General features: G+C 41.1%; 1 protein-coding gene and 1 pseudogene across 1 annotated transcript in view; both read left to right on the forward strand.

Annotated features, from left to right (window-relative positions):
• Positions 1-24,204, forward strand: part of ZDHHC15 (zinc finger DHHC-type palmitoyltransferase 15) — an 88,280-nt gene extending 64,076 nt beyond the window's left edge. The window contains exons 11-12 of the mRNA XM_028522501.2: positions 6,061-6,139; positions 20,098-24,204. Of these exons, the coding sequence (XP_028378302.1) occupies positions 6,061-6,107 (47 nt within the window). The 3' untranslated portion in view covers positions 6,108-6,139; positions 20,098-24,204. The remainder of the gene's footprint in view (positions 1-6,060; positions 6,140-20,097) is intronic.
• LOC114504683 lies at positions 290-1,296 on the forward strand (annotated as a pseudogene).
• Positions 24,205-24,828: the final 624 nt, after the last annotated feature.

Consider the following 24,828-nt stretch of genomic DNA (forward strand, 5'->3'; position numbering starts at 1 on the left):
AATAGAAATCAGAGCCTTATAATGTTTTAACCTAGTTTAAAATATCTCCATAATGGAAAAAAACAATTCATATTTGAGCTTGGTGTTGGCAAGCAGAATACTTTTAAGTATAGATGTAGCACTACATTATAAAGAGGTTATTTTCTTAAGCCAGTTTCCAATTCCAGACTTGATCAAAAATATTCAACCATAAAATAGGTGGGCTCCAGTGGGAGCAGGACAGGGAAACATAACGCAGCTGGGGGAAGATGGGTGGCAGAGATTTCGTACCTGGGGCAGTAGAGGACGCAGGCTTTGTTGATTGGGTATGAGTTCACTGAGCTGAGGAGCTGTTTCTCAGGCATCTGCCAATCAAAGCCCCAGAGGGGGACTCACTCAGCCTGTGTCACCATGACCAAGGCCAGTAGCAAGGGCAGGAATATCTGTGGTAAGCTAGATGGCACCAAACTGAACCTGAGCCTCAGTGACCCGAATGAGGTCTCAGTCAAGGAGCTGGCTGCCGTTCCAAAGGCTGCCACACTAGATCTGTCCTGCAACAAGCTGGCTACTCTACCATTGGATTTCTGTGGCCTCACACACCTGCTAGGCTAGACTTGAGTAACAACAAACTGCAGCAACTGCCGCAGACCTTGGCCCTCTGGTCAACCTCCAGCACCATGTCTTCAACAGTAAGTTGGTCACCCTGCCTGGCAGCTTTGCTCAGCTCAAGAGCCTGAAGTGGCTGGACTGAAGGACAACCCCTTGGATCCTGCCTTGGCTAAAGTGGCAGGGGATTGCTTGCATGAGAAGCAGTTTAAACCGTGTGGCAACAAGATGTTACATACAGCACGTGAAGGTGGTACAAATGGATTAGCAGTGAGAGAGGCAGTGGTAGCTAGAAGTATTAAAATGAGAGGCTGAGAAGAGGCTGGAGGCCAAGCAGTGAGCTGAGGAGGCTCAGGAGTGGGAACTAAGGAAGCGGGAGAGGAGGAAGAGAAGGAACACTGGAGAAAGAAGTATGATGCTCTTAAATCATCCAAACAGGAGCAGAATAAAACTAAGGAGGAAACAAATCAGGCCCTAAAATCCAAGTCTGGCTCTCTGTCCTGTAAGCCTACCCCAGAAACACAAGTGACCCTGGGCTGCGCTGAAGCTACTGCTGTGCATGGCCAGTGGTCTGGTGGTATGGAGGGGCAGTGACAGACATGCAGCAGCCTCTCTACATCAGCGGATCACCATTTATGACAATGCGTTCTGGGTGTGCACAGCCATGACATCCTCGGGTGGAAAACTGATTCTTAGTAGTGAACTTGTCCTCAACAGCTGCTGCCTCCCAGCCTTGGAGCTTAGATTCATATGGAATTGGGTTCTGCTCTTCTTAATGTCAGACTTACCTGCAGTCTCAAATGGCTGCTGATGTGTACTCAAGACCTCTTCTTTGTAGGACTTTGTTCAGTCAGGGTTCCCTGGTGGCATAAGAAGTGGGAGGTAGGGAGAGGAAAAACCTGCATGCCTAAAGGAATAGGCTTGAAGGTAGGGAGAGGAAAAACAGAGTCTTTTCTAGTTATACAAAGCTGTGTAAAGGCAAGGCTCATTTCTACTCAATGGTCAGCTGTCAATACATTGATACTTTTATATGTCACAAACACTTTCTTTCATTTCTCTCTGGGTAGCTAGGGCAGATCAGGAGGCAGGGATTGTTATTGTGGACTGTGAAAACATCATGCTCAGCTACTCTAGCCTAAGTGAGAGGGAAGGGGCATACTTATTTTCTTAAGGAACTCAGGCATTCAGACATTTTAATGACCACATAAAAACTCAGGCTCAGAAAGGGACTTCAAAACTATCCAGTCCAATAGACCACTTGCACATAAGAAATTTGAGGCTTTCCATGACTTTCTTATGGTCTCCTAGCTCGTTTAAGATAGCTGGATTCCCATTCTGGTATCCTTTCTCCCCCTATCATTTTGCATTCCTTATAATGTCCTGAGAGAATAGAACTCACACGAGAATTGAATATATCTCATACCACCCCAACTCCAGTCTCCTTATCTGAGACTCCATCAACATAGTTCACAGGGGTTGCCCCTCCATGGCCATTATCTAAGGCTCTGCCTCATCTGATTTATGAGTGTGCTTTTCTACATTAGGCCACCTACTAAGACAAGGAGTCAAGGCACCTGTACCTAATACATAGAAACAAACACAGGGAGGCTGCCAAAATGAGAAGAGAAAGAAATATGGCCTAAATGAAAGAACAGAGCAAAACTCCAGAAAAAGAAATAAACAAAATGGAAATAAGCAATCTATGAGATGCAGAGTTTAAAACACTGGTTATTAGGATGCTCAAGGACTTCATTGGGTACTTCAATTGCACAAAAAAAGACCCAGGCAGAAATAAAGTTTAGAACACAAAGAGGAAAAAAATTTCAATCAGAGCAACAAGAAGAAAAAAATCAACAATAGGGTAAGGAGTTTCTGGTACAACTTCAAATGTACCAACATTTGAATCTCCTTGACAGAAGGAGAAGAGAAAGCAACAAATTGAAACCTTAGTTGAAAAAAATAATGAAAGAAAACTTTCCTAATTTGGTGAAGGAAATAGACATACAAGTCCAGGAAGCACAGAGAGTCCCAAACAAATTGGACCCAAGAGAAACACACCAAGACACATCATCATTAAAATGCCAAAAGTTAAAGATAGAGAGAGACTCTTAAAAGCAGCAAGAGAAAAGCGGAAAGTTATCTACAAAGGAGATCCCATAGACAATCAGCTGATTTCTCAAAAGAAACTTTGCAGACTAGAAGGGACTGGCAAGAAGTATTCGAAGTGATGAAGAGCAAGGACCTACAACCTAGATTACTCTAAACAGCAAAGCTATCATTTAGAATGGAAGGACAGATAAAGTGCTTCTCAGACAGGGTAAAGCTAAAGGAGTTCATCACCACCAAGCCGTTATTACAGGAAATGTTAAAGGGACTTATGTAAGAAAAAGAAGATCAAAACCATGAACATTAAAACGGCAACAAATTCACAATTATCAACAAATGAATCTTAAAAAAAAAAATCTAAGCAAACAACCAGAACAGAAACAGAGTCATAGATATGGAGATAATATGGAGGGTTATTAGCTGGTAGTGGGAGGGGGAGAATGGGGAAATGGTGCAAGTATTAAGAAGCATAGTTGGCCTGGCTGGTGTGGATTTAAAGATCAATGGATTGAGTGCTGGCCTGCGAACCAAAGGTCCACTACTAGTTTGATTCCCAGTCAGGGCACACACCTGGGTTGCAGGCCAGATTCCCCAGTAGGGAGCACACAAAAGGCAACCACACATTGATGTTTCTCTCCCTCTTTCTCTCTCTCTAAATAAATAATAAAAAAATCTTTTTTTTAAAGAAGCAAAATTGGTAGGAACAAAGACACAGAGGAAAATTAAGATAGTATAGGAAATGGAGAAGCCAAAGAACTCACAAGCACAACCCATGGACATATGCTGGGGTGGAGGGAATGCTGGAGGGAAGGGGAGTACTGGGCAGAGGGGGACAAAGGGAGAAACATTGGGCCAACTGTAATAGCATAATCAATAAAATATTTTTTAAATGAAAATATTCAAAATATTCTGCATTTGTCTTCTAATTGTGCAGAGCTGATGTTTTGAATGATCTGCATTTTTTTCAATTTAGCCCTCACCAGGTGATGACTCTACCATTGCAGCCTTAGTTTAATCTCCCCTCGGAGTGAAACCATGAAGGAAGGTGATAATTGGGTTTTTAAGTTCAGGCTTTAATGTCTGCAAGTCTGATTTTAATTCAAATAATTACCGGAAGGAAGGATCCTGTGCCAAACAGGTGTGTGGATTACAGTGGTAAAAAGTAAAAGAAACCCATTTAGCAGAATAGTAAAAGCCAATTTCTGACATGGTGCATCGCCCACCTGTATCTACAAAACTTTGAGACAGCCAACCATCAGCAAGAAGTAGCAAGGCAAATAATGCATTGCATTTACAGAATTGCCTTCCATACTTTATCAATTGCCTTCATGGTATAAATGTGTAAGTGGGATGAGATGTATGCTAAAGCATTTGCTGATACCTTTTCTCTTTGAATTATTTGACAAACATGAATTGTTCCCTGTCCTTCATTGAAGAGCGTGTCCAATGCAGCTACTTTCTGTTCAGACTTAAGGACAAGAATACCCTAAGTCTGGGAGTTCAGACAAGACAGAATGTTGTACCCCATCATGAAGTATGATTCCAAAGACATTCTCAGAGCCACTTTTACTTTTCCACTCTTCTGGAAGAAAGCAACCTTGTCTCGGGAATCTACCTAGTTAACTGTGGCATGGGTAACCTACCCTGGGTAGCCTCTATCTTCTGAAATCCAGAACTCACACTTTCAGGAGCACTGTGAATGGCACATTGATTTCATAAAGTAGAATGTACTACGCAGAAACTGTCAGGGCCAACCACTGTCAACTTTTTTTTTTTAACTTCAAAGTGCCAAGTACATTTTATGCGGGGAGTATAAAGAAAGTGACTATCTGCACATTAAGCAAGCTGATTCAGAGTATACTTCGCTCACCCAAAATGCAGGAGGTTGGAAACAAAACATTTGTACTACAAATAATGTTGGCTGTTAATTTCAGAGCCTCTTATTTTCTACATACCTCACTCCTTTTAAAAAAAAAAAAACACCAACAGCCCTGGCTGGTGTGCTCAGTGGATTGAGTGCCAGCCTGTGAACTGAAAGGTCATTAGTTCAAATCACATGTCTGGGTTGCGGGCCAGGTTCCCAGTTGGGGGCAAGCGAGAGGCAACCCATCGATGTTTTTCTTGCACATCCATGTTTCTCTCCCTTTTATTCCTCCCATCCACTCTCTAAAAAATAAATAAATAAAATCTTTTTTAAAACCCACACAAGCACAAAGTCCTGTAAGAGCTGCCTCAATTATGTCCAGTAGAATAACAGCAAGACAGGGTAATTTTGTGAGTAGCAAGTCCCAAAACATTCCATTAAAAGCCACATGATGTTGAGCTGTCATCACAGCTATTTAAGTCAAATACCAGGCAGTATTATAGGTCAGATAATGCTGATAAATGAAATAATCTTAGTTCATAGTACAGCAGGCTGACTACTCTTGGAATGTGAATATCTGGGCTGGTTACAAATACTTCAGCATAGCATACCAGTCTTTAGAGATTTGCAGATGTCTGCTGCCTCTAGGGATTGAAAAAGAAGGAAATATTCCAGTGAATAAATACCCACCCATACATGAGAAAAGGACATTTAATCGTCTTCACTTTTTTCCTATTTGTTTTTTTATTTTTTAGATTTTTATTGTTACTATATTACAGTTGTCCCAATTTTCCCCCTTTTGCACTTGTCCACACAGCCTGTCCCCCACTCCCACAGTCAATTTTCAACTATTGTCCATGTTTCTGGGTCATTCATACATGCTATGAAACTAGTCCTTTCCCTTTCTATCTTTTTCCCACTTTCCCATCCACTCTGGTTACTGTCAGTCTATTCCATGTTTCCATTTCTCTGGTTCTATTTTGCTCACTTGTTTGTTTTGTTGATTAGTTTTCACTTATAGGTGAGATCATATGGTGTCTGTCTTTCACCACCTGGGTTATTTCACTTAGCATAATGTTCCCCAGTTCCAACCATGGTGTCACGAAGGGTAGGAGCTCCTTCTTTCTTTCTGCTGCGTAGTGTTCCATTGTGTAAATGTACCACAGGTTTTTGATCCATTCATTTACTGATGGGCACTTAGGCTGTTTCTAGCACTTGGGTATTGTAAATTGTGCTGCTATAAACATAGGGGTACATAGGTTCTTTTGAATTTGTGAGTCAGGATTCTTAGGGTATATTCCCAGCAGCAGAATCTCTAGGTCAAAAGGCAGTTCCATCTTTAGTTTCCTGAGGAAATTCCACACTGTTTTCCACAGTGGCTGCACCAGTCTGCATTCCCACCAACAATGTACTAGGGTTCCCTTTTTTCCACAACCCCACCAGCACTTGTTTGTTGAATGATAGCCATTCTGACAAGTGATCACCTTCACTTTTCAACCTTGCAGATTATCCAGAAGGTTCCTCATCTCTTGCGGTGGAAACAGAAACGTAGCAGTTTTCACATTTCCTGCATCTCTAAGACAGGTCAGTATTCTGAGGGACGCACACAGAATGCAACCTGGAGTGCTAAGAGGCAGCTTTGGGAGGTTACTAGGAAAGCAGTAAGTTGTCACCCTGGTAAATAAGATGTTAAATTCATCACTCTTGTATTATTCACATACATAGGAGTTCAAGACATAATTTCCCTGATATGTACTGAAAAAAGATACCTTTATTCTCTGTTAACTCACATTTGTCATTTGGACTAAAAGACCCACAGGATATCCAGAAACTGCCAAACAGCCCATTCAAGTTATGTGCTTTCATACTATGAATTATAAATCTTGTTCGGGTGCATTTTAGGCCTCTAAAATGATACACATTACAAATAGGTTCTTTTTTTTCATTCTTTTTTTTTATTGTTGACACTATTGCAGATGTCCCTATCCCCCACCCCTTGCTTGCCTCCACCTTCCCCGTGGCCATCACCACACTGTTGTCTGTGTCTGTGGGTCATGCATGTATGTTCTTTGACTAATCCTTTCACCTTCTTTCATCCAGTCCCCCCTTACCACCTCTCCTCTGACAACTGTCAGTCTGCTCCATGAATCCATGACTCTGTCTCTATTTTGTTCATCAGGTTATTTTGTTCATTAGATTTCAGGCTCTTTCTGCCTGAGTCCATTATGTCAGCTAACAACCTACTCTTAACCCACTCACAGGCAAAAGCACCATCCTTATACTCTAATTCTCCCCAAATGCTACTAATTTGTTCAGCAGTGTCAGGCAGCCTTATCCATGAGATTGTCTTTTGTCTAGTATAAAGCTAAAGAGCCTTCTCTTTGCAACATTCACAAGGAAATAATCCAGTGTAATTCAATATTAAATGGAGATTTTTTTTAGTGATAGAAATACCAGTGAGTTCAAAGCTCTGATCTGATAAGCCTTCCAATTTTATTCCCATGAAAAAGCTAGCAATTATTCAGAAGCCTATCAATCTGTTTATGGGCTCTTGGGTCCTCACTTTTTTCCCTTATAAAACCCTGTTGTGTGCCAGTATAGCTACTGTATAAGATCTTATATTTGCCAGCCACTTTGCTATTGTATTTGATGTATGTTATCTCATTTAATCCTCACAGCAACTCTGCGGTGAATGTTATTATTCCCATTTTACTTATGAGAAAACTGTAGTCCAGAGATGTTAAATCATCTTTCCAGCTAGTCAGTGGATAAACTGAAATTGCAAACCAGGTCTGTCTGACCTTAGAGCATGCTCTTACCACTATGGCACTACATTTAAAAACATAACTTCAACTATTTACCAGTACCTTTACTTACAATCAAAGGTCAAAAAGAGAGAAGAGTTAAATGTCCTTTTATCCAAAGCACTGATGAAATGTTTGATATTTAAGTGAGACAACTAGTATGGTAGCATTTGGATTTCAGTTATCCATGGCATGTACCTCTCACATTTTTTTTATTTTTGCATCTTACTATGAATATTCTATGAAGCACTAGTATTTTGACATATTAACAGATGTTAAAGGGGAATGAAGTTCTTTGCTGAAATAAATTTAGGGAACCCTGTGTTGGCAAAATTAGAGAATTGTCTTTACCATAGGGATTCTCAAGACTTCTACTATGCAAATGAGTTTTGTGACTCTCCAAAAGGAGGATTTAGTAGCCCTCTGAACCTATTTGACTAGACTCATTTTAGTTTGTGCAAATCATGGAACCTTGTCTTCACTGTAGTACTTATCAGGAGTTACAATATACTAAGGAACTTTGTCAGTCCCCAAAAGTGTAATAAATCTTGCCAAACTTATATTACCATATAGCTCTTTTTTCAGAATATCTTGAGTGAATGTTAAATCATAAAGTATATTTTGATATAATTTCCTTGATAAGAAAAATTGCTTTTACACAATGCTTTTCCCAGAGCACTCTGTTAAAATAAATTAAATGATTAATTTTCTAGGAAGAATGGGAGAATCATTTCAAAACTTAATCAAGATATGAAGAATTTCTAATGTGTATAGATAATTACTATAGTGATATTTATAAAAGCTCCAAATAGAAAACAACCTAAATGTCCACCAATAAAAAGATGGTTGAATTATGTATGCCTATGTCCAAGCTATTACATTCTTTATATGTATTTCTTTTATTTTTAGAAGTTTTAAAAATTAAAATATGAAGAATAAAATGATTATTCATCTATTTATGACTTAGGATTAACAAATGCTAACAGGTTTTTTCTCAAATTTTTATACATAAAAATTATTGCCATGTTTATACACAAAAAGCACAGATTCTAGATATTTTCTTCAGAATGAAAATATAAACTTGGAGAAACATTCGTAAAACATATAAAACAAAATTTAACATCATTAATTTACAAATATCTTGGAAATCAGTAAAAAAAGAAAAACACAACTGTTAGAAATGGGCAAAGGTACAATTGACAAAATAAAAGTAAAAATGAAAAATAAACATAAAATTTGTTCAAGTTCACTGGAAAGCAATACAAAATAAAATTACCCCCCAAAAACAATTTTTGTCTATGAGGCAATCAACTAGTATAAATTAGAGTACCTAGTGTTGGCAAGGACATGTGGAAAACAGGTGGTTTTTAAATTTTTATTGAACTTACTGGGGTTACATTAGTTAATAAAATTATTTAGGTTTCAAGGTTACAATTTTATCTGTATATTGTATTATGTGTTCACCACCCAAATTTACCACTTATCACCCCTTTACCCTTTTCCTCTGTTAATCACCATACCGATGTCTGTGTCTGAGGTTTTTTTGCTTAATCCCTTCACCTATTTCATTGAGCCCTGCCCCCTGTCAATTGCCCCTTCAACAGCTGTTAGTCTATTCTCTGTATCTATGAGTCTGTTTCTATTTTGCTTATTTATTTTATTCATTAGATTCCACATATAAGTGAAATCATGTGCTATTTGTCTTTCTCTGACTGGCTTATTTCAGTTAGCATAATACTCTCCAGGTCCATCCATGCTGTTGCAAAAGGTAAGATTTTCTTCTTTTTTAGAGTTCAGTAGAATTCCATTGTGTAAATGTACCACAGCTTTTTTATGTACTTGTCTACTGAAAGCACTTGGGTTGCTTTCAAATTTTGGTGATTGTAAATAATGCTGCAATGAACATAGGGATACATATATTCTTTTGAATTAGGGTTTTGGGTTTCTTTGGATATATTTCCGGAAGTGGAATTATTGGGTCATAAGGTAGTTCCATGTATAATTTTCTGAGTAAAATATGTACTGTTTTCCACAGTGGCTGTCCCAATCTGCATTTCCACCAACAGTGCAGAAGGGTTTCCCTTTCTCCACATCCTTGCCAGCACTTTTTGTTTGATTTATTGATGATAGCTATTCTTACAGGTGTGAGGCCATATCTCATTGTTGTTTTAATTTGCCTTTCTCTGATGATTAGTGATACTGAGCATCTTTTCATATGCCTATTGGGTCATCTGTATGTCCTCTTTGAAAAAGTGACTATTCAGGTCCTTTGCCTATTAGCCGATTATCAAGAGTCAAGGGTAGGTACAAGGGAAGTCAGTTTATTTCAGAGCCAGAAGCCTGAGAAGAGGGAAGACTAATTTCACAAGGGCCATCTTAACATCTCAGTGCAGGCAGGGGTTCTTGTAAGGTTTTCTTAGACCCCGCCGAGGAAATAAGCAGCCAATTAGCCAGGAAAACAGGCAAGTGAGCTTTATTTTGGAGGTTTATGCTCCCAGGTGAGGGTTTCTCTGCCCATACAGAGAAAGGGCTGAGAAAACGAGAAGGGAAGGGGTGGGGGTTTTATATGGCCTGACTTCCCACGGGAGCTAAGGATTGGTTCTTGGTGAACAAAGTGGCCACATATCATTGATGTTAGCCACCTCTTCTAGGTCAGAGTTCAGTCACCATATTACTTGTAGTCCAAATGGCAGCTATATTCCTTGTCAGCCATATTTGTAGTCCAAAACGCTATAATTGTAATTAGGTTTCCAATTGTCCTACCCTGCCCATCCTGACATCCGACCTATTTCTGATAGGATAAGGGGCAAGGGGCTGCGTTGTCTAATCTGGCTACTTCCCGCTCGTCAGAAGGGCATAGAGGGGAGGGGTGAGAGGTTGGCCATTTCTGGTCCATCAGGGAGGGGCGAGTAGGTTTGGGCGTGAAGCGGCATCTGGTTGAAGGTAACCCGGGAGGCTTCACAAATTCTTTCCTGGAGAAACTTCAGGAAACAGGGGCCAAACGTTAATAGTATGCAGATTATTATGACTGGCCCTACGACTGGGGCCAGGGTGGTAAAGAGTAAAGAATGTCACCATGGGGTTACTGTTTCGAGAGAGGTAGGGTCTTGGCATAATTTGTCCCTGAGATTCTGTAGGGTATTAACATTTCCATCTACTAGGCCACTTTCATTTATATAGAAGCAGCACTGTCCCTGCAAAAAGACATGTTCCTCCTTTTTCTGCTGTTAGTAGGTTCAGGGCTCTGCGATTCTGGAGGGCAACCTGGGCTACCAAGGTTATCTGTCTCTGCAAAGATGCTAGAGAGGTGGCAGAGGCATCAAGGGCCTGCTCCAACTCAGCTTGTAGTTGGCGAGTGGCTTGGAGACTGTGTGCTAACTCAGTGCTGCCTACCTCAGCTGCTTCCAGCATTGTGGTGAAGGTTAGACCTGATATTATAGGCAGGAAGACTGGCCCATTTCTTTTTATGCCTGGTTAGTTTGTCCCTGAGCTCTCCCTCTCCATAAAGCATAAGCTGTAGGGTCAGCACGGTCAGGAAGCAGGGGGAAGCAGAGGTGGAGTTAATGGTCCACAGCAGCATTCCATTGCACCAAAAAAATGTACCGGGGGGCTGGTGATGGTTCCTGATATGAGTATAGTTTGGTTGCAGGAGGGGGTGCTATCAGTGGCATAACATACCTGCGGCTGGTGTCCAGGATCTTAGAGAAGAAGTACATCCTTTAAGAAGAAAGGTGTGGGGGAGTTGGTGACATTGAGAGGATTAGGGATAGAGATCAGAGAATGGTCGAGATAAGCACATAAGAAACCGTCAGTAATATTTCCTATATCAGTAAGGTTTAGGAGGGAAATACCTTGACGTACGAGGCCAAGCCAAGAGAAGGGGGTATTTTCTTGTTTTTCTTGCTGGATTTGTGTTAGTAGAGACTGTTCATGTGCTAATATGGTATTAGTTAATAGGGTTTTAATCCATGGACCTGGAATAAGAGCTCGGTATACTTTAATGGAACTCTGGGGATGCAAATAGGAGAGGCTTTGGTACAGTTTTCCCTTTACTCCCCACTCCCATTTGGAGTCCCATGGGTTATTAATAGCAAAGTGCCAAGGCTGGAGAGTACTCCATTCACGGTATTTGCAATAGTAGTAGAGGCAGCTTCCGTATGTGTCTGGCCAGAGTTTGCAATTACTATCCATCTGATCACAGAGGAAGCAGAGAACATGTCATCCATATGGGGCAGTCCAGCTGTTTAGCCCTTTAAAGCTACTTTTGGGAGCAGAGAGAAGGATGGATATAGCACAACCGGAGGGAGGGCAATCCACGGAAGTGACTGGGTGAGAAACCACCCATCCATATTTGTCATAGGTGTCATGTACGAAGAATCTCCAAATGTATTTGCTTTGTAGTTTAGGAGTGGTCTCTGACAGGCATGGGTGGGCAAGGAGGAGGAGGAGGATCTGTAGAAACTTTATCGGGAGAACCTGGTGTTTGTGTAAAGCGGACTCAGGTATCTCCTATCAGCTGCGCTGACCACTTTTCTGAGGCAGGGGCCAGCTTAAGGCGGATTTGGACTGGTTGGGCAGTGCTGGCTTGGCCAGGAACTCCAGAGTTTTAAACTAAGGGATTTACTTTTTGTAAAATCTGCTTTGGGATATTATTTTCCTTCTTGTCTTTACAAGCTAGCATAATTATAAGGACCTTATCTGAGGCTTCCTGTAACTTTAAAATAGTTTCCAGTCTGGCCAAGAGGTTTTGTCCTAGCAATGGTATAGGGCATTGTGGAATAATCAGGAGAGAATGTTTAAAAATTTGGCTTTCAAACTGACAAGTGATAGAGGACATGTAAAAACAAGTCTTAGATTTTTTCTTAATCCCCATAATGCTTCTTGAGTTAGAAGAGAGAGTACCAGCATATGAATTAAGGACAGAGTAAGTGGCCCCAGTATCAACAAGAAAATTAATTTTCTTACCTGCCATGTCAAGAGTCACCTGGGGTATTTCATTAGAGATCGAGATGCTGGCGTAGGCTGGGGCCAACCTGCTCCCCGGGCACCCTCAGTCCTCAAGTGCTGCCATGGCCATAGGAGATGACCCCTTTCCACTCTGGGAATGGGAGCAGTCGCCCTTCCAGTGCCAGGGATTAAGGTTTGTTCCTTTGCACTTGGGACATGGCCCTGGGGGTGGCTTAGTGCATTCCTTAGCTCCGTGTCCAAGGCATTTTCACTTAAAGCACATTTGATCCTTGTGCCCTCCACACCTCTGTGGCTTTCCCAGGTTACCTTGAGGTGGCTGGCTATAGCCAATGTTGCCACTAAGAGCTAATGTAATTAGCTTGGCCTGTCTTTCCTCTAAGTCTTTTTTTTTAATATTTATTTATTTATTTTTAGGGAGGGAAGGCAGGGAGAGGGAGAGAGAGAGAGAGAGGGAGAGGGAGACAGAGAGAAAGAAACATCAATGTGCGGCTGCTGGGGGTTATGGCCTGCAACCCAGGAATGTACCCTGGCTGGGAATCGAACCTGGGACACTTTGGTTCCCAGCCCGCACTCAATCCACTGAGCTATGCCAGCCAGGGCTCCTCTAAGTCTTAATTGATAAAAACCAAAAAGGCAACATCCATCAGCTGTGCCAAAGTGGTTTGGGGCCCCATTTGTAATTTCTTAAGTTTTTTAGGAATATCAGGGGCTGACTGGGTTATAAAGTGTTGCCCTATTAATACCTGTCCCTCTGGAGACGATGGGTCTGTATTAGTGTATTTCTGAAAGGCCTCTACCAGTCTGTTGTGGAAGAGTGCAGGGTTCTCTTCCCAAATTAGTTAGTTAGAACTATATAAAGGTCTCTCCAGGTTATATTAAAGGCAAGGGTTAAAATATGGAAGTTACTGATGAGTTCCGAGGGATTTTCAGACAGGTTTCCTGGCGTTTCCTCATACTGCTGCTGGTCAGCTATTGAGAAAGGTGCATGTACCCGAGTACGGCCCTATTTAAAGGAGGGAAAAAAAAAACCACCATAAGCTGCTGTTTGCCAGCATTATGAAAACTCTGGGTGCTGTGGTGCCCTGCCCCCTGCTGTGCTCAGGACAGAGGCTGGAAGAAAAAAAACTGCAGAGATGTCAGGCTTAGCACTCAGGCACAGCTGGAAAAAACTGCCTCAGTTTAAAATGTTGCCTTCTCCACAGCACTGGAGAGGCAGGTACCCCGCTGTTTTTAGCGGCCAGTTAATTACTCTATTTCTTTCAGGACCTACAGTAGCCCTTAGGTTTAGAACTTTACAGTGCTCCAAAGACTGAATTCCCCAGTTTCCTTTTTGAGTTCTATAGTCAAGGAGGGAATGAGATTTTCCCTTTTTGTACCCTTGTTTCTAGGCAATGTGGGCATAGTGAGGCCAAGCCCAATATAAAGCTGAAATTGAATGCAAGGCTTGGGTTAGGCAGGTAAGGAATATCATCACCTCCTGTTGTGCAATAAGGATCAAAGGCATGGTTTTACTGATTAGATGGCTGCCTGGCTAGAAAATAAACACAGCAATTATTTGGTAAAGCAGATAGGCATGAGAGTAGTCAGAGATGCAAATGGAGTGATCAGAGAAAAAAGAAAAGACTCATGAATGAGGCAAATTTGAACAAAAAGGCCTAGTTAGGAGAACAGAGCGTGGAAAAGCCAGGACTTCCACTACAGGCTAAAATCTTGCTCTCTTCTCAAAGACTACACCTAAGTGGGGAATGTGCCGCAGGGATGGGACCATGAATGCTTTTACAGTGTGCCTCTAGTTGCATGGACATTTGCTTGCAGTTGGCGGGAAACCTAGTGTTCTTTCCTGGTCCACATCCAAAGTAACCTCCCACATGTGTCTTTGTTGCGGCGAGTGCCCTTGTGTCTCTTAAATGCTTGACCTGTGCCCATGGGGTGCGGCGATTTCTTGAGAGAGAGAGAGAGAGAGAAAACAAGACATTTGCCCAGCAAACATAACATTGTCCACCCCCTTCAGTTTTTTTCAAGGGGTATTCGGATGCAAATTGAGTTGTTAGAAGTTACCGGGGGAGAGAGAGAAAACTGCTGCGGACTTCCAGCCAAGATGGAGGCATAGGTGGACGCACCGTACCTCCACGCACAACCAAGATTGGAACAACAATTTAGAGGCAGAATAACACCCAGAACTGACAGAGAATTTATCTGAATGGAAGTCAGACAGCCAAGAAGTTGAAATAGACCTGTTCATCCAGACTGGTAGGAGGGGTGGAGACAAGCAGCAGGGCGTGGGTCACAGCGCGGAGGGCAGAAAGAGTTGGACACATAAGGCAACCAGGAGTGTGTAATGCATCTGGGGCTCACAAGATCACAGCGGGTGGACCCTGAGTACGCAAGCAGCAGCTGGCAGACCCAGTGAGGTGGCAACTGTGGAGCAGGGCAGAGAGCGCAACCCAGGATCCCAGGGAAGGGACTGAGGTCCCACAGAGAACAGAGCTACCACCATTGTTCCCTCTCAATCCCGCCCTCACATACAACGTCACAATCTAGCCACTGGGGTGCCCAGTCCCAGTGAACACCTAAGGCTCTGCCCCTCACTGTAACAGGAGCGACCAGACCAAAAAGAGAGAGAGAGGGAGAGGGAGAGGGAGAGAGAGAGAGAGAGAGATGGCTCAAACAGAAGCACAAATCAGTGCCCCAGAACTCATCCTTTTGAGTGACTAAGAGATAGCTAACCTATCAGATGCACAGTTCAAAACACTGGTCATCAGGAAGCTCACAGAATTGGTTGATTTTGGGCACAAATGAGATGAACAAATGCAGGTTACCATAAAAGAAATGAAGGAAAATGCACAGGGAACCAACAGTGATGGGAAGGAAACTGGGACTCAAAACAATAGAGTGGACCAGAAGGAAGAAAGAAACAACCAAACAGGAAAGAATGGAGAAATAAGAATTCAAACAAACAAACAAACAAACAAACGAGGAGAATCTTAGGAACCTCCAGGACATCTTGAAACTTTCCAACATTCAAATTATAGGGGTACCAGAAGGGGAAGAGGTAGAGCAACAGATTGAACATGTATTTGAACAAATAATAAAGGAGTACTTCCCCATTCTGGCAAAGGAAATAGACTTCCAGGAAGTCCAGGAAGCTCAGAGAGTCCCAAAGAAGTTGGACCCAAGAAGAAACACACCAAGGCACATTATAATTACATTAGCCGAGGTAAAAATTAAGGAGAGAATCCAAGAATCAGCAAGAGTTAAGGGGACACCTACAAAGGAATTCCCATCAGACTGTCAGCTGATTTCTCAAAAGAGACCTTACAGGCAAGAAGGGGCTGGAAAGAAGTATTCCAAGTCATGAAAGACAAGGACCTACATCCCAGATTACTCTATCCAGCAAAGCTTTCATTTAGAATGGAAGGGCAGATAAAGTGCTTCTCAGATAAGGTCAAGTGAAAGGCGTTCATCATCACCAAGCCCTTATTTTATGAAATGTTAAAGGGACTTATCTAAGAAAAGAAGATTTAAAAAAAAAAAAACATGTATAGTAAACTCACAATTATGAACAACCACACCTAAAGCAAAACCAAAAGAAACTAAGCAAACAACTAGAACAGGAACAGAACCACAGAAATGGAGATCACATGGAGGGTTAGCAACAGGGGAGTGGGAGGAGGAGAGAGGGGGAAAAGGTACAGATAATAAGTAGCATAGAATGTAGGTTGAAAATAGATAGGGGGAGGGTAAGAATAGTATGAGAAATGTAAAAGCTAAAGAACTTATGACACATGGACATGAACTAAAGGGGGGAGTGGGTAGGAGAGGGTATACAGGGTGGAGGGGAGTGAAGGGGGGAAATGGGACAACTGTAATAGCATAATCAATAAAATATATTAAAAAATAATGAAAAAAATAAAAACTACGGGGAAAACAAAAAAAGAAAACTGCAAGCTTACAACAGGCTAATGATTCAAACTGACTTCTTTCCCTGGTCAGGTTCAGAGGCAGAAAAGGCTAAGGAATCCAAGTAGTGGGTTAGATTGTGCTGTTTGTGTGCAGGGCTTCTAAAAGCCGTTATTCCTTTGGTTATCCCTAACTTTTTTGCATGTTTTGGTTTCTCCCCTGACTGTCTAATACAGCCAGGGGGGGCTTGGAGTGCTGGGTGACCAGCCCTTAAGTGCACTTTCCCAGACAAGCCGGAGTTCAATTACCATGATTGGAATTTCCTATGAGGCCCCTGCCCATCTTAGGGATTGACCCCAGACACCCCCGCAAGGCCCTCACTTATGTAGGGACACCCAAAGATTTGGGCTGGGGGGAGGAACTGCCTCTTTTCTTTGGAGCCCGGACATAACCGGAGCACTCATTTCAGATCTTATTGTTTTTACTTCCGAACATAAGCCTAGCACTTTGAAATTTCCCACCCCCACAGCACAGCATTTCCTTAATTCCGAAAGTGAGAAAGGCAGGCCAGCTTTGCTCGTGAGACCATACTTACTGTGTTCCAAAAGGCTGGAGACAAAGGGTTGGGTTTTTCTGGCACCACCTCGGCTTTTACTGGCATAGGCCTCTACCAGCATAGGCCACTGGCAGGAGCTGATAAAGAGGTGGCGGGGGGGAGGAGGAAGAAAGGTCCTCAGAGGGAGGGGGAGAATCTGGTTGAGAGGGGAGGACCGGGGCTGGAGTAGCCGCTGGTGGGATCTGATAAGGAGGGGGAAGAAGGGGGGGGGAGCAAGATCTTCAAGAGAGTCAGAAAAAGAGGGTGGAGGCTCTGGAGCAGTTAGTTTTGGCGAGAGTGCAGATTCAGAATTTTTCCAGGGCAAGAGGACTTGTGCCGTGGGACAGTGGACTCACAAGTCCGGGCAGGAGCACAAAGTTTGGAAGCTCCAAATGTGGGGGCCTCAGACTATTTCCCAGTCTGCAAAAATTATTTAGGTCAGTAAGGGTAACGAAATAGAAAGTGCCTTCGGGGGGGGCCAGGTTTTGCAATTACTGAACTGATATAACGGCCAGGCTGTAGTGGACAGAAAAATCAGTCATTTTTGTTTGAGGCCAGACACCCTAGAGGCGACTTAGGGTCTGGTTTGAACCCCTGCCCTCCCATTCCTGGTCCCAAGGATAGAAGATCAGTGACTGAGAATTGGCGTCCCGCAACTCAAGTCACAGACCAAGTCAGACAGAAAGGGAGTTCAAGCCCAAGGGACATCTCCACCTGTTCTTGAATCCTGGAGGGAGAACAGCTTCTCCTGGAAGGGCTTCCCCTGATGTAGTGCTACGATTTTCGGTTAGGAAAGCAGCCTTTCCAATGGACAGGGACCCGGAGCAGAATCCAAGGACCAGGAAGGGAAGGGGAGGCAGCACTTAGCCTGGTTCAATGCTCAGACTTGGTGGGGTAGCCACAAGGCCTCCTCGGGGAGCCGGGAGAGGAGCAATCTTCAGTAGACAATGACTCCTCCCGGGTTTTGGCACCAAATGTAAGGTTTTTTTAGACCCTGCCGAGGAAATAAGCAGCCAATTAGCCATGAAAACAGGCAAGTAAGCTTTATTTTGGAGGTTTATGCTCCCGGGTGAAGGTTTCTCCGCCTGTACAGAGAAAGGGCTGAGAAAAGACCGCGCAGGAGAAGGGAAGGGGTGGGGGGTTTTATATGGCTTGACTCCCCGAGGGAGCAAAGGATTGGTTCTTGGTGAACAAAGCGGCCACATATCATTGGTGGTTCCTGGTCTGACGTTAGCCACCTCTTCTGGGTCAGAGTTTAGTCACCATATTACTTGTAGTCCAAATGGCAGCCACATTCCTTGTTGGCCATATTTGTAGTCCAAAACGCTATAATTGTAATTAGGTTTCCAATTGTCCTACCCTGCCCATCCTGATGGTTTTTATGACCCTCAAAGGGGTAGGAAGAACAAAGGAAACTGGTGGGAGGAAGGGGGTTGCTGGCTCCCCATTGAAGGTGGTATATGTGTCTCAGCACAGTGTGCTCCAGTAACCACCTCAGAGCCAATCAACAGTTGGTCTGATTTTTGTCATTCTCAGAGCCAATCAACAATTGATCTGGTTTTTGTCATTCTGGTTTTACTGTCAAAGGTGAGCAAATGTCCCGGAGCTAAAATGCCTGGAAGCTGGAGTCTGCTTCCTTCGAGGTTAGCCCCTAGAATGTTTTAAGGAAACAGGCAGTTTATCCATAGCTACATATGATTTCACAAGTTCTTATTTACAGAAACAATTTTAAGAAAATGGTGTGGGTTATACCAGTTCTTAGGTTCACTGACAATGTGCTCTTTATCCCAACATGAAGGGTGTAGAAAGGCAAGCTCTCAGAGGTTGGGGAAAGCTGGTCAGGCTCTGTTGCTATGTTTCTCTGTCTGAAATGCCAATTGCCAGACACTCGCCACACCTCTGTGCTTCCTCTCTGCCGAGGTCACTGGGCTCAGCCGCAGTTTGTACTGCCCACTCCTGCAAGAATGCTCTCTAAATCTCTTTGCTCCTACTGGCTGAAGGGAGTGCTATTCCACAACCTGATTTCTCCCCTCTCCGGGCTGAGCCCCACAGTGAGTGCCGGGCTGCAGGGCTGTGTCTGTGGTTCACCTCTGTTTTTCTCCCTTCCCACTACCCCAGTTCACTCCCATTTGCCCACCTTTAGATGTTTCAATTAGTGGATCTGTCAGATGGGTTTGTGCATTAGCAGGGAATCCTTTGTTGAGTTATAGCTGTTCAAATTGTTGAAACTTCAAGGGGAGAGACCAAGGGAACCTCTCATGCCACCATTCCTCTGACCTGTAATCCATTTTATAAGTACATTAAACATACTTATAATAGAAAAGATAAAAAAAGTACGTGTAACATCAAAATCACCCATAATCCACCACTGAAAGATTGCTTATGTTAACATTTGGCTGTATCCCCTCAAATATTTTCTATGAATATATTTTTTAAACATTGAAGTCATATTGTATTCAGTTTTCAGTTCTGCTTTTTTAAACTAATGCTGAAAATAATTTCCCATTATATCAAGGCACTGTTGTTTACTTAACCAATTCACTGCTGTTCAACATTAAGATGTTATCTAATTTTCACTATTATAAATAAGGCTGCCAATAATATCACTGGGCATAAATCTTTTTCTTAATGATTTTCTTAGTATAAAGTTCAAGAAGCAAAATCACTGATATGAACTTTTTAATGACTCTTAATATACACACCAAGTTGTTTTCCAAAAAGCTTATTCTAATAACAGCTACTTGAGTACCTACTATATGCCAAATATCATTTTAGATAGATTTTATTATGACTTGTTTACAGATGAAGACAGTAAGGTCCATTGATATTATTTGTCCAGAGTCAAGTAGATAACAAGCAGCAAAGCTAGAATTCAAAATCAGAATTGCCCAATTTCAAAGCTCATGTTATTTCCACGTGAATTTTAAAATATAAATTGTTTTGGATGATGATATTATATAGTTACTGGAGAAAATGTGGAAAATACAAATAGAAAGTAGAGAAAATAAAAATAAATTACCCACGAACCCACCACTTAACAACAATTTAGTGTATTTCCTCAGGCTTTTGTTCCAGATACAATTAGTAGGTTAAAAATAACCATAATGTTGCATATGTAATTTTGCATTCTGCCTTTATTACTTAACATTTTTAATGCTGACCCATATTCTTTGTAGACATAATTTTAACAGTTGCACATTATTGTCAATGGATGTTACCATGTGTATATTTAAGTTATTCAGCTCACCTTGTGAATTTCTTTTTTTTATTCATAGGATCATCTATCTCCCATGAAGTTTACAGAGTTCAATGTTGGGAACCATTTTAATCTTCAAAATAAGTCACCGTGGCGGATTGAAAGCTTCAGTATATGAAAGCATTTTGTCAAAAACTTACTGTGAAAATAGGTGTTTTGGAACTTTACAAGTCATTTAATTTACTGACTGAATTCATCAATCTGGTAGCAGTTAATACCATCCAGTCTTCCTCTCTTCCTCCCCCTACCCCGCCTCGGTCTGTGAAGGCCTAAATGCATATAAATGTTTCTAGAGGCTATTTTCATTCTTCTTATGTGGTAAAGCGGAATTCAAAAGACTTTCTTGGAGTCTTTAACTCCCCTGGAAAGTGTATTAATCATATCTATAGGGTCTTTGTGGAATTGAGGGGAATCAGATTACAGACTACATTTGCTGCTTGTATGCATGTGCATTGACAAGCATGCACATATGTAGTACATTTACACAAAATTCTGCGATGGTATTGTGAAAAATGAAGTTTAAAAACTCTGCATTGTTTATTCAATATTTTTTTCTAAATAGCAATTTAAATATATGCTGAACTGTGAGCATCATCCCTATATCAGGTCCCTAAAATTCAAGAGAGATTTGACACACTGCGATCAGGGTCCTCAAATTGGGAACTGAACAGCAATGTAAATGTAAAACCTGATGTCTGTCATAGATGTATAGTGTTCCTGAAAGAACCACAACTAGTTGGGAAGATCAGATCAGATCAGATTTCTACTTTATTAAATATAACAATTAGTGTTTTACATACTTGTAATACCAGCCTGTGGTAAAATTCTCTAATTACTTTTATTCTTTTTTGTCTGCTACCTAGCTTTATTTTAGCCTTTATGAGTTATTGTTATGATGAAAGAAGAACTATAAGCCTAAGTTATAGACCATCAATTTTGTTAAGGAGGTTAATGGTGATTTTCAGGTTTAATTACAATACTATTTATCAGGATGAAATTTTACAGTTGAAATTGGCCTAAGGATTAGCACTGAAGATTTATGTTTTCACAGCAAGCGTTAGTGTACAGATAGTGATAATCTAATAGTAATATGACAATCCTTGGTTTTTCTTTGTTTCTTGTTTTCTTAGTTTCAGTGGTATTTCAGCCTTGAAGATAGTTTACATTCATTTCCCCATTAATTTATAATCATCTGTTCTTTTAGTCCCAGTACCTAAATTAGTGAGTATGGACACGAATGCTGCTTCTTTATAATAATAATACCTAAAAGTATTGATGATGTTTGTTTCTCAGGCAGTGCTCTAGTGCCCAGCTCTTGACCATAGAAATCTCAGCTCTTCCAGAGATCAGTCAGTGTTACAGGCATCTTCCAGATATCAAGGAGTTGAGCTCCTGGAGGAATGTTAGGTTTACTAAATTATTTTCCCTCAAACCTTACTGAGTAGAAAGAGTTGCCTGCCACAATCAACTCAATGTTCAGGCTCCAGTGGAGCTGAGAAAGCAAGCAACCCAACTACTTAAAGCAGCAAAAGACCTGTTTATTTGGATTCTCTAGGTAATTTGGGTCAAGATAAGACTTTTATCATAAATTAAATTGATTGTGGCCAGCATATCACTTGAGAGAATACTAGACATGACTAAATATATCAGGGCCAGGGGCTGTTTCTCAAACGTGGACACTAAGAAGCAGCCTAGAAGACTATGCATACTGGATTTCCCAATGAAATTCCATATGTTCAGATGGGAATAGTTTTCCCCTTCCTCTCTCCCTCCAAGACACTCCCTTGTTTAGGTTTCTCTTGAAAGCTTATTTGGCCATCCACGTGGCCTTGTGATGGACAAGACTTGCCTTCTATTCGTGAAATGCACCTTTAAAGGTAGGCCTATTACTTCATAGCCAGTGGGCCTCAAAACAAGCCTTTCTCTTTTCCATGTATCATCTTCTGCCAAGGGTTTAGGCAGAGTAGCTATTAGCTATAATTCAAAGCCAGAAAGGAAGCAAGAACTTCTTTGATGCATAGAGTCTATTAGCACTCATAGAAATCAGGTCATAAAGCTCAGGAAAGGTAAGATGCAAAGCCGATAGATTTACAGTCTTCAAAAGGCCAAATAAATCAGTGTTTTTACTGGGGGCTTAGTGAAATAAAGAAACCTTATTCCTATCTCAGCACCTTGATCTCACTAGTTTATAGACTGATAATATCCATAGATTGAGTATTGACTACGTACATAAGCATTCCTCCAATTGGTTTATTATTGAAACAACAGAGATTTGTTTGATAATTAGCATATCCTGATTTGGCTCCGTTGCCTGCTTTTCCTTGCAGCCCTGTCCAATAACCTCTGTGGGATCTCATTCCCCAATCTTTGGTACCCATTCTTCCCCATTTGCAACATGAGAACACTCATTAGGATCCCACAGCTAAAAGGTGCTATGTAATCTTTAGTGCTCTTATATGTATTATTGCAGGATTAGAATGAAGAGTTTAACCATAACAGTATTTCTAAGTAAACCAGCGCTCTCCATTCTTCCATGTTCTCATTGCTGATTTGTTCTTTCAGAGATTAGGGTACTTTATTAATGTTTTCCATTAATTCCAACAATGTTCTTAGAAATAGACAGAGTAGAAATTATTTCCCTATGGTACAGGTAGAAGAATTAAGGCCAAATAAATGAAATGCCCTCCAAATGCGCCTAGCTGTTTGGAACAAAACAATGTCCAGTGTACTGTTAGAGTGACTTGGCTTTTTAGTACTGCAATTACCATGCAGCAGCTTAGAACAGTGAGAAAAATTAGGCCAAGATCACATTTCAGAAGAGTCCTACTTTGTCTATAATCTGAAAGCATGCATTTTATGCAACTCTTTTTCTCTATGTGACATAAATGTAATACGTGCCTCTTTACCCCACTGGCCCCATGTGACACATATAGTTCACACTACATGGCATCAGCCAGTGTCATTATCTCCTCTGGAAACCCATAGAGCCAAATCTCAGGGCTGATTTTGTCAGTGAAATTAATGTGTTTCCCCATGTTTATGCCAAATTGCACAAAATGTAGACATTGCAGTAAATGGAGACTTAAGCACAACCCTAGCAGGTATGTTTTAAGAATATTGAATGCACATTATTGTAAAGTGCACCTGAAATTTAACATGACCCAAATTCACAGTAATGGAACAGTAATGTAGAGTCAATCCCTTTCCCTTCTCATCACACTGTCTCCAAAATGGGCTGCCTGGTGATGAGGAGCAGATACTTTAAAGGAATAATTCTGTCCTCTCCTGGAAAAATGTCCAACAGTCACTGCAAGTGAAAAACATTCCATTTACACATTCTAGAACCTCTGCTCCCACAGTAGCTAAAGTACTCATTTGGTTCAAAAGACATGTTCTGTGTTTCTTTCAGAGTCATAGAAGGCATCTAACAAGATTGTTCAACCCTTCCACAGTCCCATGTTAGTAGAAAATTCATAAGCTCCATACAATCAGTAGAAAATGTTTTATTAAGTATGGTACATCTACATTTCTTTAACTATAGCTGTAATGTGCCATATTAAACTGTAATCTTTTGCATGCAGGTGTTATGTAATATAATAATGAATGGGTGGCTCCTAATAGCATGCAACCCATGAATGTTTACTTCCCCAAAATGAATAAGGCTGTGTCCCACACAGTGTTCAAAACTATTACATGTGTTCTTTGTATAAGCCTGGTATATGGCCATCAGCACAATGAGTTAAAACAGGCAATGAATGTAGTGTATCAGGAAATACATTCTAAGTAGGGAATGGCGTTAAAGGAAAGGAAAATAACAATAAGATGCAGTCAAGGAATAATTGCTGTCACTCTGCTGGTTAAATCAGCAAAGAGACACAGCAGAAAAACCAGTACTGGGTCTCGGTAACATATGAAATGTATTGGAGTACCGGAGAAAGAAAGGCCCTGGGGACCTCAGCAAGTAAGCTCAAGTTGCCAATTTGCTACAAGTCCTTTTCCCCTCCAATCTGCTCAAAGTGATTATATATGGTACTCTTAAAACCTTGTGTCTTGCCAGAGAAATACCCACAAATACTGATCAGCCTTATCTTCTTATGTTCTTTATTAAAAGTATATGCATAAAATTGTTGTTTCTTTTATATATTGTGGTTTTGTTAAATAATGTTGGCAAAGCCTAATATTTCAGACCACTTTGATAGAAGTTTCTGTACATTTTATTTCATGGGTTATAACAGAATTTATTAACTCCCGGGTTGATTGTTATGTTTGGTACATAGACTCCTCTATAACTTCTCATCTTCCAAGCACATCTCCCATCCTATGCTCAATATTTCTCTTATGATCCAACTTGGATATAACTTGGGAAATTAGAGGCAATGGCTTTTACACAGAAAACTGACTAGTCTAATGGCACTGAATTATGTTCAGTCTCTGCTCAGCCTCATACACCTTTTGCTATTACCTGTGTTACTGTTATAAGTAAAAAGAAAAAGAAAGAACATATGTACCTAAGCATGATATGAACTCTGGTTGTTTTTTATACAATTAAGAGTATGTTTATTATTCTCCAGATGCATATCACCTGAAAAAAAAATATAATGATTCTGAGAAAAGACCACAGTGGTCCACTTACTCTTAAATTACACATTACACTTAGAGAAATATTTGAAGAGACCCTCATTAAATAAAGTAAGCCCCAAATAAAGTTCTCAATAGATGCACCATTTGCATAAAAGTCCTTATCAGAAAG

The sequence above is a fragment of the Phyllostomus discolor genome, chromosome X (assembly GCF_004126475.2).
Source record: "Phyllostomus discolor isolate MPI-MPIP mPhyDis1 chromosome X, mPhyDis1.pri.v3, whole genome shotgun sequence".
Lineage (NCBI taxonomy): Eukaryota > Metazoa > Chordata > Mammalia > Chiroptera > Phyllostomidae > Phyllostomus > Phyllostomus discolor.